The sequence below is a fragment of the Microcaecilia unicolor genome, chromosome 9 (assembly GCF_901765095.1).
Source record: "Microcaecilia unicolor chromosome 9, aMicUni1.1, whole genome shotgun sequence".
Taxonomy (NCBI): Eukaryota; Metazoa; Chordata; class Amphibia; order Gymnophiona; family Siphonopidae; genus Microcaecilia; species Microcaecilia unicolor.
The window spans coordinates 1,448,228-1,464,071 of NC_044039.1; the positions used below are offsets into that span (position 1 = coordinate 1,448,228).

The 15,844-nt window shown below is 45.0% G+C and overlaps 1 protein-coding gene across 3 annotated transcripts; it reads left to right on the forward strand.

Annotated features, from left to right (window-relative positions):
• Positions 1–331: 331 nt before the first annotated feature.
• RAB19 (RAB19, member RAS oncogene family) lies at positions 332–7,424 on the forward strand. Of its 3 annotated transcripts, none has more exons than XM_030215237.1 (4): positions 332–866; positions 2,861–3,066; positions 5,765–5,948; positions 6,864–7,424. In XM_030215237.1, exons 2-4 carry the CDS (start codon positions 2,872–2,874, stop codon positions 7,127–7,129), a joined length of 645 nt encoding a protein of 214 aa, XP_030071097.1. In that variant the 5' UTR covers positions 332–866; positions 2,861–2,871; the 3' UTR covers positions 7,130–7,424. The 3 variants fall into 3 exon arrangements, with proteins under 3 accessions (XP_030071097.1, XP_030071095.1, XP_030071096.1); XM_030215235.1 differs by lacking the exon at positions 332–866 and adding an exon at positions 2,175–2,577; XM_030215236.1 differs by lacking the exon at positions 332–866 and adding an exon at positions 2,175–2,412.
• Positions 7,425–15,844: the final 8,420 nt, after the last annotated feature.

Here is a 15,844-nt window from a genome sequence, read left to right on the forward strand (position 1 = left end):
TCTATGCGCGCCCAAAACCCGCGCCTACACTACCGCAGTCCATTTTTCAGTGCAGCTTAGTAAAAGGACCTCTCAGTTTGTTTGATGCTGTCTATTACCTGGAAGGTGGTTACACCACACCCTAGTTCTCCTACCTTGGGGAAAGTGAGAGGATAAGTCCTTGAGGTATTATATCGGCCCTGAAGCAACCCTGCTGGGCGAAACACGGCCTGTGTCAGGCATCCTTTTACCTGCTCTCTACAAGAAAGACTTGTAAGTTTATCTTGCACCGTGTCTGCTTCTTCATCTTCCATTTTACTAGAGTATACATATTTAGGTCTTCCAGTCTCTTCTCAAACCCCATACCATTTTTGTCACCTTCCTCTAAACTGCTTCAGGTCTTTTATGTCCTTGGTGAGATATGGTCTTCAAAACCAAACACAGTACTCCAAGTATTTTATCTGAAAGCTAAGAGATTTTAATGATGTACCAATCCTCTGAGCTTCAGAGGGGTTGGGTGCTTTTAGAGTTTCTCTCACAAATTCCAGGGAATTTCTTCCTCAGGCCACCCAGAATAAAGAATCCGCTACAACAGGACCTTTGTGAACATCAGCTGAAAGAATTCTCTGTTCTTCCTACAGCTGGTTGAAGAAAGTTGTTTGTGTTTTGCAAGGAGGATGGAAGGAGCATGGAGGGATCTGTCTTCTAATAAACAGAAACAAACAAACAAAAAATAAGAAGATAATATATTTTTTGACAGGCGCTACATCAGACATCACAAAGCAAGGTCAATCCTCTGTGGGTGAGCATTTTTCGGGACCAGAGCACTGCATCAATGGCCTTATGGTCAGAATATTACGAGGAAAGTTTTTCAACAGTCCAATAACGTAAGACTTTTTAACTTAAAATGATATAGGGGTCCTGCTACTAACACGTGGTTACTGTGTGGGAAAATGCACTATCGTGGGAGAAGCTCAAGCGTCCCATGGTACAGTTGGCATCTGCACACACTTCCCACATGCTAAAAAATACTTTTTATTTTTTAGCACTGGGGTTGTAATTTTTTTTTTTGGGGGGGTGGGGGTGGAGAGTAGGCGTTTCCAGTGTTTGGGGGGGGGGTAGAGAGTAGGCATTTCCAGTGTTTGGGTGGGGGGAGAGTAGGCATTTCCGATTCTAATTGGCTAGTGCAGCTAAATTGCTGTACACGTACCGATTAGTGCATGATTGGCGCATGAGCCTTTTCTGCCTACTAAGTAAGTGTCGGTAATTGCTCATGTGTTAATTGGAAAATTAGCAAATGGCCATTAATTGAGGAAATTAAAAATCAGCCATTTTATAGCTGCGTTAAAAGTGGCCTCATTGCATGGGAAACCCACGTGCTACTCATAGCGCAGGCCACCTTTTAGAAAACCTTTGTAAAAGGGCCCCAGAATATTTTGACAGCAACAAGAAAGGACTTAACAAATATCTAGATTTCCTGTCACCTTATAAACCATTAAATTATACTTCGCTGTCACTTTCTGATCACCCATCCATCTCTCCCTGTTTCTCGTCCCCACTCCTATCATTTTCCCTATCATATGTTTCGCTTAGATATTCTGATATTGTTATCTTTTGTTTATACTGTCCTGACCTGAGGAAGAAACTTCTATCCTTGAAAAGCTAGTCAAAAAAATGTATTAATGTAGTCCAATTAAAAAGGTATCATCTTCAGTGGCGTTCCGAGGGGGGGGCGGTGGGGGCGGTCCGCCCCGGGTGCACGCCGCTGGGGGGGTGCTGCGTGCCGGTCAGCATCGTTCATTTCCAAGCTCCCTCTGCCCTGGAACAGGTTACTTCCTGTTCCGGGGGAAAAGAGGGAGCATGGAAAGAACGACGCTGACCGGCGCGGCACCCCCCCAGTGGCGTGCACCAGGGGGGAGGGGTTTTTTTCGCCGGGGTGGGGGGGTGTCCTTTCACTGGGGGGGGAGCGGGGCGCATCGACGATCCGCCCTGGGTGTCAGCGCCCCTAGGAACGCCACTGATCATCTTATTCTTTTTTTTTTGTTTTTGGAATTTCTATTTATTAACATTTATTAGGATATATTTACTTTCTTTTTGAAGGATTTCACTCAAGGCGGTGTACAGCAAGAGTAAGTCAAACCTAAGCAATAGACAGTTACAGCAGTAACCTCACTACTTGGTTCACAGTGAAAGCTTTGACTTTCCCTCCCTCTTGCCTGGGGCAATCACATTCAGTTTAGCCAGGAATGAACTACATTTCCCAGTTGGAGGCAGCAGGAGTCTTACCTGTTCCGTCAGCTGAAAGGTAGGCACAGACAGGTAAGCAATAGGTGAAGAAACACATACTCTACAGGAAATGAGGAAAGATGAGGGACAGCTGAACTGAAAGAGAGCGAGGGCAGGGCTGGAAAGAGAGAAGTTATAACTATGAAAGTGAGGATCTTGTGTGCTTATGAGACGGAGGTTGATTATGACTAATGTTGAGGCAACAGATTAAAAACTGAAACACCTAAAGGGATCAGTTCAGGAGATGTGAAAAGAGAGTTCCTTGTCTGAACTACGTTTCTTTGATGCATCGAGCCCTCAGTCAGGAGAGAGGTAGAGAAGCCATTGTTGTGTTGTTTCTCTAATACGAGGGGAACTGTCTAAACTGAAATCCAGTATGTCTTGAACTGAGCGTTGGCTGTGAATTTCAGAGAGAGTTTTGGTGTAGATTACTCCGAGGTTAACTTTTGAGCAAATTTTGCCTGGAGTTTGCATGCTTCATTGCTCTGGGGAATAACTGAAGGGTACAATGGTGGGATTTGCACAGCTGTGTGATGTGGGACAGATAGGCTACAAATCTAGTTGTTCCTATATGTTTCTGCATTTTTTTTTTCAGGAAGCCCAAAGATGTACTTTTTGAATTCTGGTTCAGAAGATCCCTTTGATTTCCTTTTTAAGATTATCCTGATAGGAGATTCAAATGTGGGGAAAACATGTGTGGTTCATCGTTTCAAATCTCACCTCTTCCCTGAGAAGCAACAGAACACCATTGGGGTGGATTTCACTGTGCGTTCTTTGGACATTGAAGGCAAGAAGGTGAAGGTAGGAAGCAAGGGGCGGGTAGCTGGCCCTCAAATCATGAGAACCCTTATGGGGGGGGGGAGCAGGTAGGGTGTGCTTTTTCACTCTTACTGTGGATCAGATCATCTTCACACCCCTTTTCTGACCCTAAGAGAGGCATTTTCAATATGACGTCTAAGTCCGACTTTGGTCGTTTTGCAAAAAAAAAAAAAAACGTCCAAAATCTGAATAGGAAAGAAGGTCATTTTCAAAAAAGAAAAACATGGGGATTCTTTCTGGGTTTATCCAGCAAACACTTAGGGGCCCCTTCTACGAAAATGCACTGAAATCTGGGCTAACGCAGGACCTTCCCACACTCTAAGCCCAGATTTTCCGTGGCACTTTTTTGCACATTTTCTATATTTGTTTTTCAGGTTGTGCCCTAGTGTTTGCAGTACCTGGGAAAAGTTAATGCGGGAGCACTTTCTGTCTCCTATTTTTAGTGTATGGAAAAGAGGACAACATTGCAAAATGGTGTCATGTGGTCTGTGGTACCCATTTTCAAGCGCTAAACGTGCGTTAAGGACCTAATATGGTTTATTAGACGGGTCCCTTATTTTTTTTTTTTTGCACTGGCAAGTGTTTATCAATTATAATCTAAAACTGGAAGTCAGGATTGTGGGCAGATTGTCAATTCATGGGAGAAAGAAGATGTGTAAGGGGCAGGCAGTATGGATACCTTTCTTGACACGAGTTTTGGAGACCATATCTTGCTAAGAATACACAAAGAGTTGAAGTGGTTCAGAGAAAAACGACAAAAATGATATGGGGTTTGTACTGAAAGGCCTAAGGGAAGAGACTTGAGAACCTGAATATGTATACCCTAGAGGAAAGGAAGGATAGGGGTGATATGATACAGACGTTTAAATATTTGAAAGGTATTAATATATAAAGAAACCTTTTCCAGAGAAGAGTACTACTGCTACTACTTAACATTTCTAGAGCGCTACTAGGGTTACGCAGTGCTGTACAAGTTAACAAAGAAGGACGGTCCCTGCTCAGAGGAGCTTACAATCTAAAGAACGAAATGTCAAGTTGGGGCAGTCTAGATTTCCTGAGTAGAGGTGTAGTGGTTAGGTGCCGAAGGCGACATTGAAGAGGTGGGCTTTGAGCAATGATTTGAAGATGGGCAGGGAGGGGACCTGGCGTATGGGCTCAGGGAGTCCGTTCCACGCATGGGGTGAGGCGAGGCAGAAAGGGCGGAGCCTGGAGTTGTGGTAGAACTAGAAGACATGAATTGAGGTTGCAGAGTGAGTTGATGAAGGAGTAATGTTAGGAAGTATTTTTTCACAGGGAGGGTGGTGGATGCTTGGAATGCCCTCCTGCAGGACGTAGTGGAGATGGAAATAGTAACAGAATTCAAGAATTTGTGGGATAAGCCCAAAGGATTCCTAAATGGAAAGAAGAGAATGAAATCAAAGTGAATCCAGTAGTTGGAAAATAAGGCTAATGCCAGGCAGACTTCTGTGGTCTGTGCCCCAAATATGGATAGATTGATCTGGTTGGGCTGGAGTGGGCTTCGGCAACTCCTGTAGTTGAAAATTAAGCCAGTGTCGGACAGACTTCTATGGTCTGTGCCCTGAAAATGGCAAGGACAGCTCAGGACTACGTAAGCATATGTTGGGCCAACTGGATGGACCATGCAGTTCTTTATCTGCTGTCACCTACTATGTTACTATGTGATATGTATACTGTATGTGTTGCAAAGTAACGTAGAACATAGTTAAAATGAAAGATAAAAATTAACAAAATAGTAATAATAATAGTAAGGTGAAATTAAATAAGGACAATTCCCAGATTCAGGTGGTGGGAATGAACATAAGAGGAAAACTGTAGGGAAGATGACATGTGTGATGGGGGTGAGGGGGGGGGGGGTGCTATCTGCTACAGAAGTATGTCCAGTAATGCTATAGAAATGATCAGCAGTGCTAGTACTCGAAGTCATGGTCAGATAGCAGCCTGCATGATGAGAAGGAGTCTCCTGGAGCAGGAGTTATGCTAACAGGATGGTCAGTGTGCTTGATAAAGGGCGGTATTATCTGTTGTGGAAGGAGTTATTTTTGCAGGTTGGGTAGTGTGCTTAAGGAGGGGGAGGTGTTGTGTTTGTAGGATTGGCAGTGTGTTTGACTGGGTGATGGAGGGAGGAGACATCTTTGGACAGAGACAACATGTACACCGAGGAGAGAGAAATGTGCCGGGGGGGGGGGGGGGGGGGGGGGGGGAGTGAAGATGAATGGTAGGTGTGGGAGCAGATTGATGTGCACTAGGCCAAGCAGGATATGTAAGAGGATGGAAGATGTTACAGCTCTTGCCCGTGGCAGAAGCACATACAAGTTGCAAACAGGGTCTGGCAAATTTATTGCTGGAGGCTTCGCGCTCAGGTGTACCTAGTGTGTCTTGGTTCTGTCTTATTGCTGCATTAGTTAGACCCATTAGTAGTTAGGGAAAGGGGATGGGATTTAATATACTGCCTTTCTGTGTTACAATCAGAGTGGTTTCCATATTATATACAGGTACTTATTTTAAACCTGGGGAAAATGACTTGCCCAGAGTCACAAGGAGCTGGTGTGAGATTCAAGCCCATTTCCCCAGGTTCTCAGGCCACTGGACTAACCCTTAGACCACTCCTCCACTCCAGTTAGGTTGGAGGTGTTATGGCATTATGTTTTCTCCTCTGCAGATCCAGGTGTGGGACACAGCTGGCCAGGAACGTTTCCGGACCATAGGACAAAGCTACTATCGCAGCGCCCATGGTGCGATCATAGCTTACGATATCAGCAGGCGTCAGACGTTTGAATCTGTTCCACACTGGATCCATGAAGTTGAAAAATATGGGGCAGCCAATGTGGTGCTGATGTTAATTGGTAAGTAAATTCAATTTATTGAACTAGTTTTAAAGACAAAGCAGAATTCTGCCAATCTAAGTGGCCTAGTAGTTAGGGTGGTTGACTTTGGTCCTGAGGAACTGAGTTTGTTTCCCACTTCAGGCACAGGCAGCTCCTTGTGACTCTGAGCAAGTCACTTAACCCTCCATTGCCCCATGTAAGCCGCATTGAGCCTGCCATGAGTGGGAAAGCGCGGGGTACAAATGTAACAAAAAAAAAATCAGTTTTAATGTACTGGCCAGTTCTTCACATTTGGTCCTTCTGTGGGAGACCTAGTTTTTATGCATTCATTCTGAATTTGAAGGAATGATATTCCCAAAGAGGTTGCCTTATGCTGTGTCAAGGTTCTTACTATTTTGTTGTTTTATATAGCTGGGCCAAATTCATTGTAACTTCACGGAAAATGTCCAGTCTCTTTTCTCACTGCAATCCACGTCCAACAGCGGGATATAAATTATATTGTAATGTAGTGTAATATAAAGGCTTTAGTTCTCCTCCTCCCGGAATCAGTGGGAACCCACCAGTTCCTGTAGTGTCTGGGACCAGAGGACACGTGTGGATTCCTCCTCCCTCAAAAATCAATAGACACCCACTGTTCTGTGCAGTGTCTAGCTCCCCTCCCTCCCTGAATCAGTGGATACCCAGCATTCTGTGCATCATAAGGCCAGCCTGAGGGCCATGAAGGAGACAATTTGCACATTTCTAGAGCCATGTTCCCCACTCTGTGGTTATAACGGTTTTCTTTCTCGTAGACACCTGTAATCAGCTGCATAAAATTTCACTTTTTTCCTCTTTCAATCACAACTCCTTTAGAAGTAATATTATTCATTTTCTCCTTTAAATGAGAAATAAATAAGCACAAAGTCATTTCTTTTCCTCCCCCCACCTTTAAAGGGAATAAGGCAGATTTATTGGAGAACCGTCAGGTCCTGTTTGAAGACGCATGCACTCTGGCAGAGAAGCATGGGCTCTTGGCAGTCCTGGAGACCTCTGCCAAGGATGCGCAGAATGTCGAGGAGCTGTTTTTGCTAATGGCCAAGGAACTGATCGTGCGGAACAGTTTGCACCTGCATCGGGAAAGTCCGTCCGGGAGCCTGCAGCTGAACTCCCGCCCTGTGATTGCAGAGGAGACCTTCCAGAAGCAGCACTGTCCTTGCTGAAAGGTCATTGCTGGAGCCACCATGACCAGGGACCGCTGCCTCAGCATCTGAAGGCTGACGGCCAGGGGCTCCTTCAGCACAGGAGGGACATTCTGAGGCTCTATAGACAAGTTTTTCCTGGCCCGGAAGGAACACGTGTGTCTGTCTCATAGCCTAACACCTGCTATAGGGTTTATACATACTGACTTTATGAAATCAGCTTCCAGGAGAAAGGGCAGAGGCAATCTGCTGTCTGAGGTGAGGGATGAAATGGCACCCCCCCTTCCGAGTCCAACATCTCTCCCTTCACACTCTCCCCCCCCCCCCCCCCCCCAACCCCAGTCTGGTATCTCTCCCCTTCCTTCCTCAACCTTCCGTTTTTGTTTTTCAAACATCATTGTTGGCAGCGATTCCCATATATTGCCCTTCTCTCTACTGCGGCCCACCTCTCTGATGTAACTTCCTGTTTCCTCAGAGGTGGGCCACAGTACAGAGAAGAAGCCAGTTCCAGTGGAATTGCTGCTGCTGCTGACTTTTGAACAACAACAAAAAAAAAGGTAGACCCGGGGAAAGAGGTTGAGAAAGGAAGGGGGGGGGGGGGGGAGAAGCCAGGCCACGGCCGGTGTGGGGGATGAAAAGGAGCAATGCCGGCCTGGGAAGGAGGAGAGATGCAAGCCGTTTGGCCGGCCAGCTGGCAGCAGTGGCAAGATGCCGCTCCAGGAAAAGTGCCGCCTGAGTTGGCCTAATGGTAGGGCCACCACTGGTCAGGGGTAATGTCATGGACCTAAAGATCCTGAGGAAATTATTACCAAAACATGGGGAGAGTAACTTGACTTTCAAAGAAAGGTCAACAGTGTCTGTCATCAAAATTAACATCTGATGTTTTACAGATAGACAAGTTCTATAGTTCCATAAAATGAGAAAAAAAGCTTTTGCAGTAATTAAATAAAAAGTTACTACCTGCATCTCATATACTTCACTCTTTTCTGCAATTTCCTCTCAATATAGATTGTGGTGTCAGGTAAAGACCACGAGCCCCTGCTAGTCTTCCCTGTCCTTAGCTGGGTTTGATGGACCTTTAGTCTGTTCCAGTTTGGCAACGCTTATGTTCTTGGAGGAGTAGCCCAGTGGTTAGTGCAGTGGACTTTGATCCTGGGGAACTGGGTTCAATTCCAACTGCAGCTCCTTGTGACTCTGGGCAAGTCACTTAACCCTCCATTGCCCCTGGTACAAAATAAGTACCTGAATATATGTAAACTGCTTTGAATGTAGTTGCAAAAACCTCAGAAAGGCGGTATATCAAGTCCCATTCCCTCCCTCCCTCCCTTCTTGTAGCTAAAGATTATTCAGTACAGCCTTGACAAGGATGGTCCATTTCAGCACTTGTTAAACACACAACTGTGCACTTGAATGGTGTCTTAATTGCCTCTTAGATACAGACATTTGTCTTAACCACTAATCTATAAGGACATGCGTAAATAGTAGATGACGGCAGAAAAAGACCTGCACGGTCCATCCAGTCTGCCCAACAAGATAAACTCATATGTGCCACTTTTTGTATATACCTTACCTTGATTTGTACCGGTCTTTTTCAGGGCACAGACCGTATAAGTCTGCCCAGCACTATCCCCGTCTCCCAACCACCAGTCCCGCCTCCCACCACCAGCTCTGGCACAGACCGTATAAGTCTGCCCAGCACTATCCCTGCCTCCCACTACCGGCTCTGCCACCCAATCTCGGCTAAGCTCCTGTTGTACATGGCATCATGCACAACATTGGTGAGGCTCTACACATGGGTGGGAGATGAGTCTGTCTCCCACTAATGCACACACCTTGTAGAATGATGCCAGACGGATTTAATGTGCCTGGTTACATAAGCCATCGAGTCTGAATGAACCTAAACCCACCTACTGAGGTGGCATTAAAAAAGCCCCCACCTTAATTGCCCATTTGACAGCACTCGCTGCTTACTATGTGCTGATTGCTTAGTGAGGGATTGAGCAGAGACTGGATGTGTACTGCATATTGCAGTTAGTGTAGGACGTATAAGTCACCTGAATAATGTTTTAACGCACACCTAGACACTGGCACAGGTAAATGGTTAGGACATGCTAAAAGTCATGTCAACTGCTTAGTGCACATTAGTAAACATGAGAGAGAGGTTAGTGCTAATTTGGAATTGATTACCAATCGACTTCTGGATTCCATAAGAAACTTAGTTGTATTCTTAATTGTGTGGTATTTACAATCTAAGAAGTGGCAGCTACTATAGCTCTGTGAATTGTTTTAATTTTAGCCCGATTTCTGTAGACATTTTTAATTGATTTATTGTTCTTTGTTTATTGCTGTTGGAAGTTTTACATAACTTGTATTTGCAAGATTGTATGAGAATCTATTTATATATTTTTTCTGAATTGCCTTATATTTTCCATAGAGGGAATTTTATCACGTTACCCACCTTGAGCTCATGGTGGTAAATCAAGCTATAAATGCCTAATTAAATGAAATTAATTTATTCCAACAACTGTCATCATAGGTCTGCTCTCTTTCAGGTAGGTAAACGCTGATGATCAAATGGTCAGACGATCCAATAGAGGAAATTTCTTAAGATCATTCGCAGTGTTAAGACGTATAGGAACAGACAGGAGGTCCATGAACTCTTCCAGCCAGTTAAGGCTCCAGTCACACAATCAGACACACAGGAGTTTTCTAGAGCTAACCACAAGCAATTGAAATGCAGCTGAGGGCTTTGCTAGTATTTTTCATCAGCTAAGGAGAAAGAGCTGGTTGCTGGAGTGGTACCGGCCTCCACAGCCCCCAACCCACCTCCTTTGCCCCATAACTCTCGTTCCTGAATAAGCACAACACCCGTAATACCTCATTTCACATTACAACATCCACATTCTGTATTTTGTGAGAAATAATTCTAATAATTTTGAATACATCTCACCAAGAGGCACTTCAGGAATCCTGGCAAAAAAAGCAGCTGCAGTAGACACAATGGTACAACTAAATAATGGTTATCTAAACCAGTCCTTCTGGACATAATCTATTTTGTACCAAAACATACTTGTGAAGGGAACATGGTACATATCTCTCTATATAAAAAGCAACACCAACGTTCTATGAAGCCTCCAGCCGGAAGTGTAAAGGGGGCGAGATATCCGGTTTCCCTATGAGTGTCTGCCCCGCCCTCTCTGTAACACAGTCAGTGAAGGAAAACAGCAGAGCACGAAATCAAATCGCTGGCTCTGTAACAGTGAAGGACTCAGAGGGGGGAGGGGAGAGAGGCCAGAGGGCAGGGACACACACACTCCCACATGCACACAGAAGAAAACATTGCTAGCCCCCGTTTCATTTGCATCAGAAACGGGGCTTTCTTACTAGTTGCTACATAAGTGCAGCTGGTTAAAAACAAGGAAGAATTATTCACCCTACAGAAAAGTACAAGATGTTGTTCTAAAAGTCTCTATGTGGACAGTGAGCACATTATTGATATTATATTAAATATAAGTTAACATGTCTAAACAACATTTTATGCAGGCCAAATGCTGGAAAAAAGCATTATATCAATCCCCATTTTGGCTGTTTGATTTGAACTAAGATTGCTTTCAAGCAGGTCCTAAGCATTTCAGATGGCCTGTCCTGACCTTCTTTCAGAAAACATCCAGCCAGAACCCGCTGGCACCTGTGGCTGAGGGTCTATTTTCTAAATTGCTGCGTATGTTAACCTGTTAGTTGCTGCAGCTCCTGCTAATGGATCTGTTCATTACAATTGTTACTGCACACTACGCCTTAGTAAACAGACTGAAATCAATAGTAGAAGAAAATGCAGGTCCGAAAGCCCAGTCCACAAACAAGTTTGGTTTGGGACACGTGCATTAAAACTTGAAACAAATGTGGAGAAATGTATTTTGCTGAGTGTTGGTGGGGTCATGCTGGTTCCATAGTCAATGTAGGTTTATTGACATGGAAGAGAGGCAAATCTATAGCAGGTCCCATCAAATCCAATAAGGACAAATATGTATTCCACCTTACAGAGCAAATAAGCTAATTTCACGACACACAAGAGAAGGAAACCTTATTTTTGCACAGATAGTCTATAACAATGCAATGGGCAACAGATGTTCAATTTAGGTGGTTGTGGCTTGTGGAAGAGACTCCGCATTCAGGTGGTCTTGGATCACTAAATGTACGGCTGTGCTGACCTTGCATTAGATTTTTCCATTTCAGTGAGTGGAGTGGAATGGGTAGATGTGAAGCGTCTGTTTACGCTTTCCAAAAATACTAGGACTAGGGGGCATGCGATGAAGCTACAAAATAGTAAATTTAAAATGAATCGGAGAAAATTTTTCTTTACTCAGCATGTAATTCAACTCTGGAATTCATTGCCAGAAAATGTGGTAAAGGCGGTTAGCTTAGCAGAGTTTTAAAAAGGTTTGGATGGCTTCCTAAAGGAAAAGTCCATAGACCATTTTTAAATTGGACTTGGGGAAAATATTTCTGGGATAAGCAGCATAAAATGTTTTGTACTTTTTTGGTATCTTGCCAGGTACTTGTGACTTGGATTGGCCACTGCTGGAAACAGGATGCTGGGCTTGATGGACTTTTGGTCTTTCCCAGTATGGCAATAGTTATGTACTTATGTAAGTTCTTTTTTTTACTTTTCTAATAAAAGTTCACATATAGCTGTATTTATGATTTTATGTGTGTGTGTGTGTGTGTGTGTATGTATGTGTGTGTGTGTATATATATATATATATATATTTTTTTTTTTTTTTTGTTCACACATAGAGAAATGATTTTGCTTTTTTTTAAATATAGTTGAACAGCCATTAAAACAAATTAGTGCAGGAGCAACTTACCATCACCTATTTTGTAGACAGGGCTCACGTGCTAATTCTGCGCTAATCAGTTTGCATTGTGGTGCAGTAACTGATCCGCGCTGGCACGCCCACTCTCCTCCTCCCAACACGCCGTCTCTGTGCTCGCTGATCTCAGACTTCCCGCAGTAAAACCCTTCCAAGCTGTGTGTCACTGGTGCTCAATGCAAAAAGGACACCTAAAAGCTTTGGCGCATCTTTTGAAATGAACCAAAGTTCAATTAACCAGCACCAGAGGAGCTGAGCCACACAGAACATGTTTACCTGAGACATTGAGGCCCAGATGCATCAACCTGATGTCAGACTGGGGCGGGCCCAGGTCAGGAAAGGAGAGAGATGTCCTGAAGACTCGGCGCCGATCAGATGTTCTTCTTGCCAGTGCAGCGCCTTCACACAGTTGAGAGGCACTGCGCGGGCCTGGTAATGTGGAGGGGGGGGCCCGGTGGAGGGGGGCGGTGGCGGCGACGACCTCAGGGGTGGGGGCATGGGGCGGAGGATGGCGGGAGGCGGAGCTGTGGGAGAATAGAGAGAAAGGAAGAGAGGAAGGGAGGGGGGCCGGGGCTGCTAAAATTTTGAGTTTTCGTGCAGGGGGAAGCGGGGAGCAGCGGGGACCTCGGGGGAGGGGGTGGGGGGCAAGGCCATCCATACAGGATGCTCCTGACGAGTGCCTTTGCCCCCTCCCAATCCTTATTCGATTTTTGTTTTGCTTTTCTATTAATGCAGGGGGAAGCCTATGAAGTAGTGCATCCACCTTGTCATTCTTTATTGGTAGCGTTTTTATGTAATTTCACTTAAACATGCCAGCTTGGATTTTTATGCTGCAGGGGGAAGCGGGGAGTGACAGCTCAGGCCTTAACGACAGCTCTGACCTCACGCTAAATATTTTGCTGTAAATGATTCGGTGTAATCCTCGGTATGGTTAGTGCATCCCGAATTGTCCACATTACAATAGTAGTTACTCATTTGCATTCCGTTTTCGTTAGCTGCTAGCGTAGTCGGAAAATGGCCTTTAATACATGCAACAGTTGAAAATTTCTTCGTTAAAGTGTCGTTAAAATTTTGTGCATCTGGGCCTGAATGTCAACAACAGTAAAAAAAAAACCAAACAAACACAGACCCAAGTGTGAACTTTCATCACATTTTGTCTGTCATTAATACTGTGCACTATTTGCAAACAGTACAATCTGTTTCCAGATAGAGTAGACTATTAATGACACTTCCTTCCCCCCCCCCCCCCCCCAAAAAAAAGAAAGAACAATACCGCAAATGACACAGGAAGCCTAATATAAAGAGTTCTCCCCCTGCAGGATATTATATTTCTGCCAGCGTACCCATGGAGTAATGCCCTTGACAATTGGCAGAGTGAGTGCCGTCATCACAAGCCTCCATGCGCCTTCCTTCCCTGCTGGTGGCTACGGCAGGGTCGTGCCCCGGGTTCATAGGCAGCCACCGGCCGTTGGTGGACTCTTAAGGCTTCACTGTTTCTAGAACCTCCTTCTGAATTGTCCGCAACAAACATCCAAGATTATTATTCATATGTTTCCATACATTTGGATTAAGAATTAGGCTCATTTGCATAGTTTAGAGTCCTCCAAGTCCAAGCAGAGCAGTTTATAGCCTTCAAGGTTGCGATTTGAAAACCACTGACCTGAGACAGAGCTGCCCTCTCATGCCACACTTCTAAAATGAAGTCTGGTTCCCCCAATAAATGCCCCCTCCCACAAATTTCACTTTTGTACATGCAAGATTTTAGTTTACAAACATTCACTTGTTCTTCAAGGAGAAGTTCTTATGCTGCGAACACAATATTGGAAGAAACATCGTTTGGCTGGCTGGAATCTGGGGCAGAAAGCCCCCAGTGACTAGGAGAAGGACACCCCAAGCTTTTCAGGGTAGCACAGTGCTTCTGAACATTACCCTTAACAGTTACAAACAATTCAATCACATTAGAGATCTTTTGATGCCCATTTCCGGAAACTGTGACGGCACATTGCCAGTGTATAACTGTTACACAGCTGGAGCCTGGGTGATCTAAACAGGTTGATGTACTTTGCACAATAAACAGCTTAGGTGTTTTGAGCTTGAAAATAAGTTAGAGCATTGCTTGAATGCTTAAGACTGCTGTGCTGAGAGGACAGTGTATGGTTCTGGCAGCTCAGGAGGCTGAGAATGACTTCAGGTTGTGTTGTCACTGAAGCAGTTTGGGAGGTGGTGGTGTAGGAGCAGGGTGTGCACACGGAGCAGCTGTCACTGAAGCATTCTGGGAGGTGGTGTGGTAGGAGCAGGGTACACACATGAAGTGGCTGTTACTGAAGCACTGGTAGGTGGTGGTGTAGGAGCAGGGTGCGTACACGGAGCAGTTGTCACTGAAGCAGTCTGGGAGGTGGTGTTGTAGGAGCAGGGTGCGTACATGGAGAGGCCATCACTGAAGCACTCTGGGAGGTGGTGTAGGAGCAGGGTGTGTACACAGCGTAGCTGTCACTGAAGCATTCTGGGAGGTGGTGTGGTAGGAGCAGGGTACACACATGAAGTGGCTGTTACTGAAGCACTGGGAGGTGGTGTTGTAGGAGCAGGGTGCTTACACGGAGCAGTTGTCACTGAAGCAGTCTGGGAGATGGTGTTGTAGGAGCAGGATGCGTACATGGAGCAGACAGGTAGAGGAGCTTTGTAATCTCATGGATAACAGCAGAGTTTCCTGTGTCTTGCCTTCCATGAGCGAGAAAAGAGGTCAAAGAGACTATTGGTACAGCTGAAAATACATTACACTAACAATACTTAAAACACTCAAATTCTTCAAATAAGTTATTTTAAACAGCCTGAGTGTACAGAAAGATCTGAAATCCAGGACTGGCCTGTGATCTCCCTTCTGGAACTGGGTAACATGGAAGCTCTGCATATGAAATGCTGAAGAATATTAATAAGTAGCTCTGGAGCTTTTTGCACAGAGAGAGCCAGATCTCGCCGGTTTTCTGGCCTTGTAGTTTCCTCCTGCTCTTTTTGCCTGATCACAACACTTCATTTGAATTATCAGGGATGCAGCTCCCCTTGAACCTGAGGTACAGCCACTAGCCATGGAATTAGCCACGGCTGTGACTGTCCTCCTCCCCCAGGAAGTAGAACCCTGCCTGTGCACAATGGCTGCCCCTGTCAGGAATTTTACCATGCCAGACCTAGTTCTGTGCAAAGCACCAACAAACAAACACAGGCTTCCTCCCTGATGAAAAAGCTGCAGGACAGGTTTGGGATTTCTTTCTGAGAAAATACACCCAGAGTAAAGCAGGCAGCCACTCATACTTTAGGGCAGTGCCTCCGACCCAGTGCTTGGGACACACCTAGACAGTCAGGTTTTCTGGAGATCCACAGTGAATATACATGAGATAGATCTGCATGCAAATTTTTCTTGTGCATATTCATTGTGTCTATCTTGACAACCTGACTGGCTGAGTGTGCCCCAAGGACCGAGTTGAGACACAGAAATTTTGTTTGGGGTGAAGGCTTTGCAAGGATGTGGCTCTATTTGCATCTTGTTGGTTGACTAATTCTGCCAGAATATTTAAAAGGGGGGAGGGTCACACAACACCACCTCCCAGACTGCTTCAGTGACAACTGTTCCGTGTGCACACCCTGCTCCTACCACACCACCTTCCAGACTGCTTCAGTGATGTAAGGACGAGATGTGCAACTTTTTATGCAAAATTAAATTGATTATGTTTAACTTAATGATCATGAAAATGAAGCAAGGAGGGGGCCCAACTGATTCTCTTGTTCGTGTACCACTGCATCCATTATCTTGCATAGTTTTGGACTCTAGGCTGGTCACAGGAACTGCTGGATTTATTTACATTATCTATTT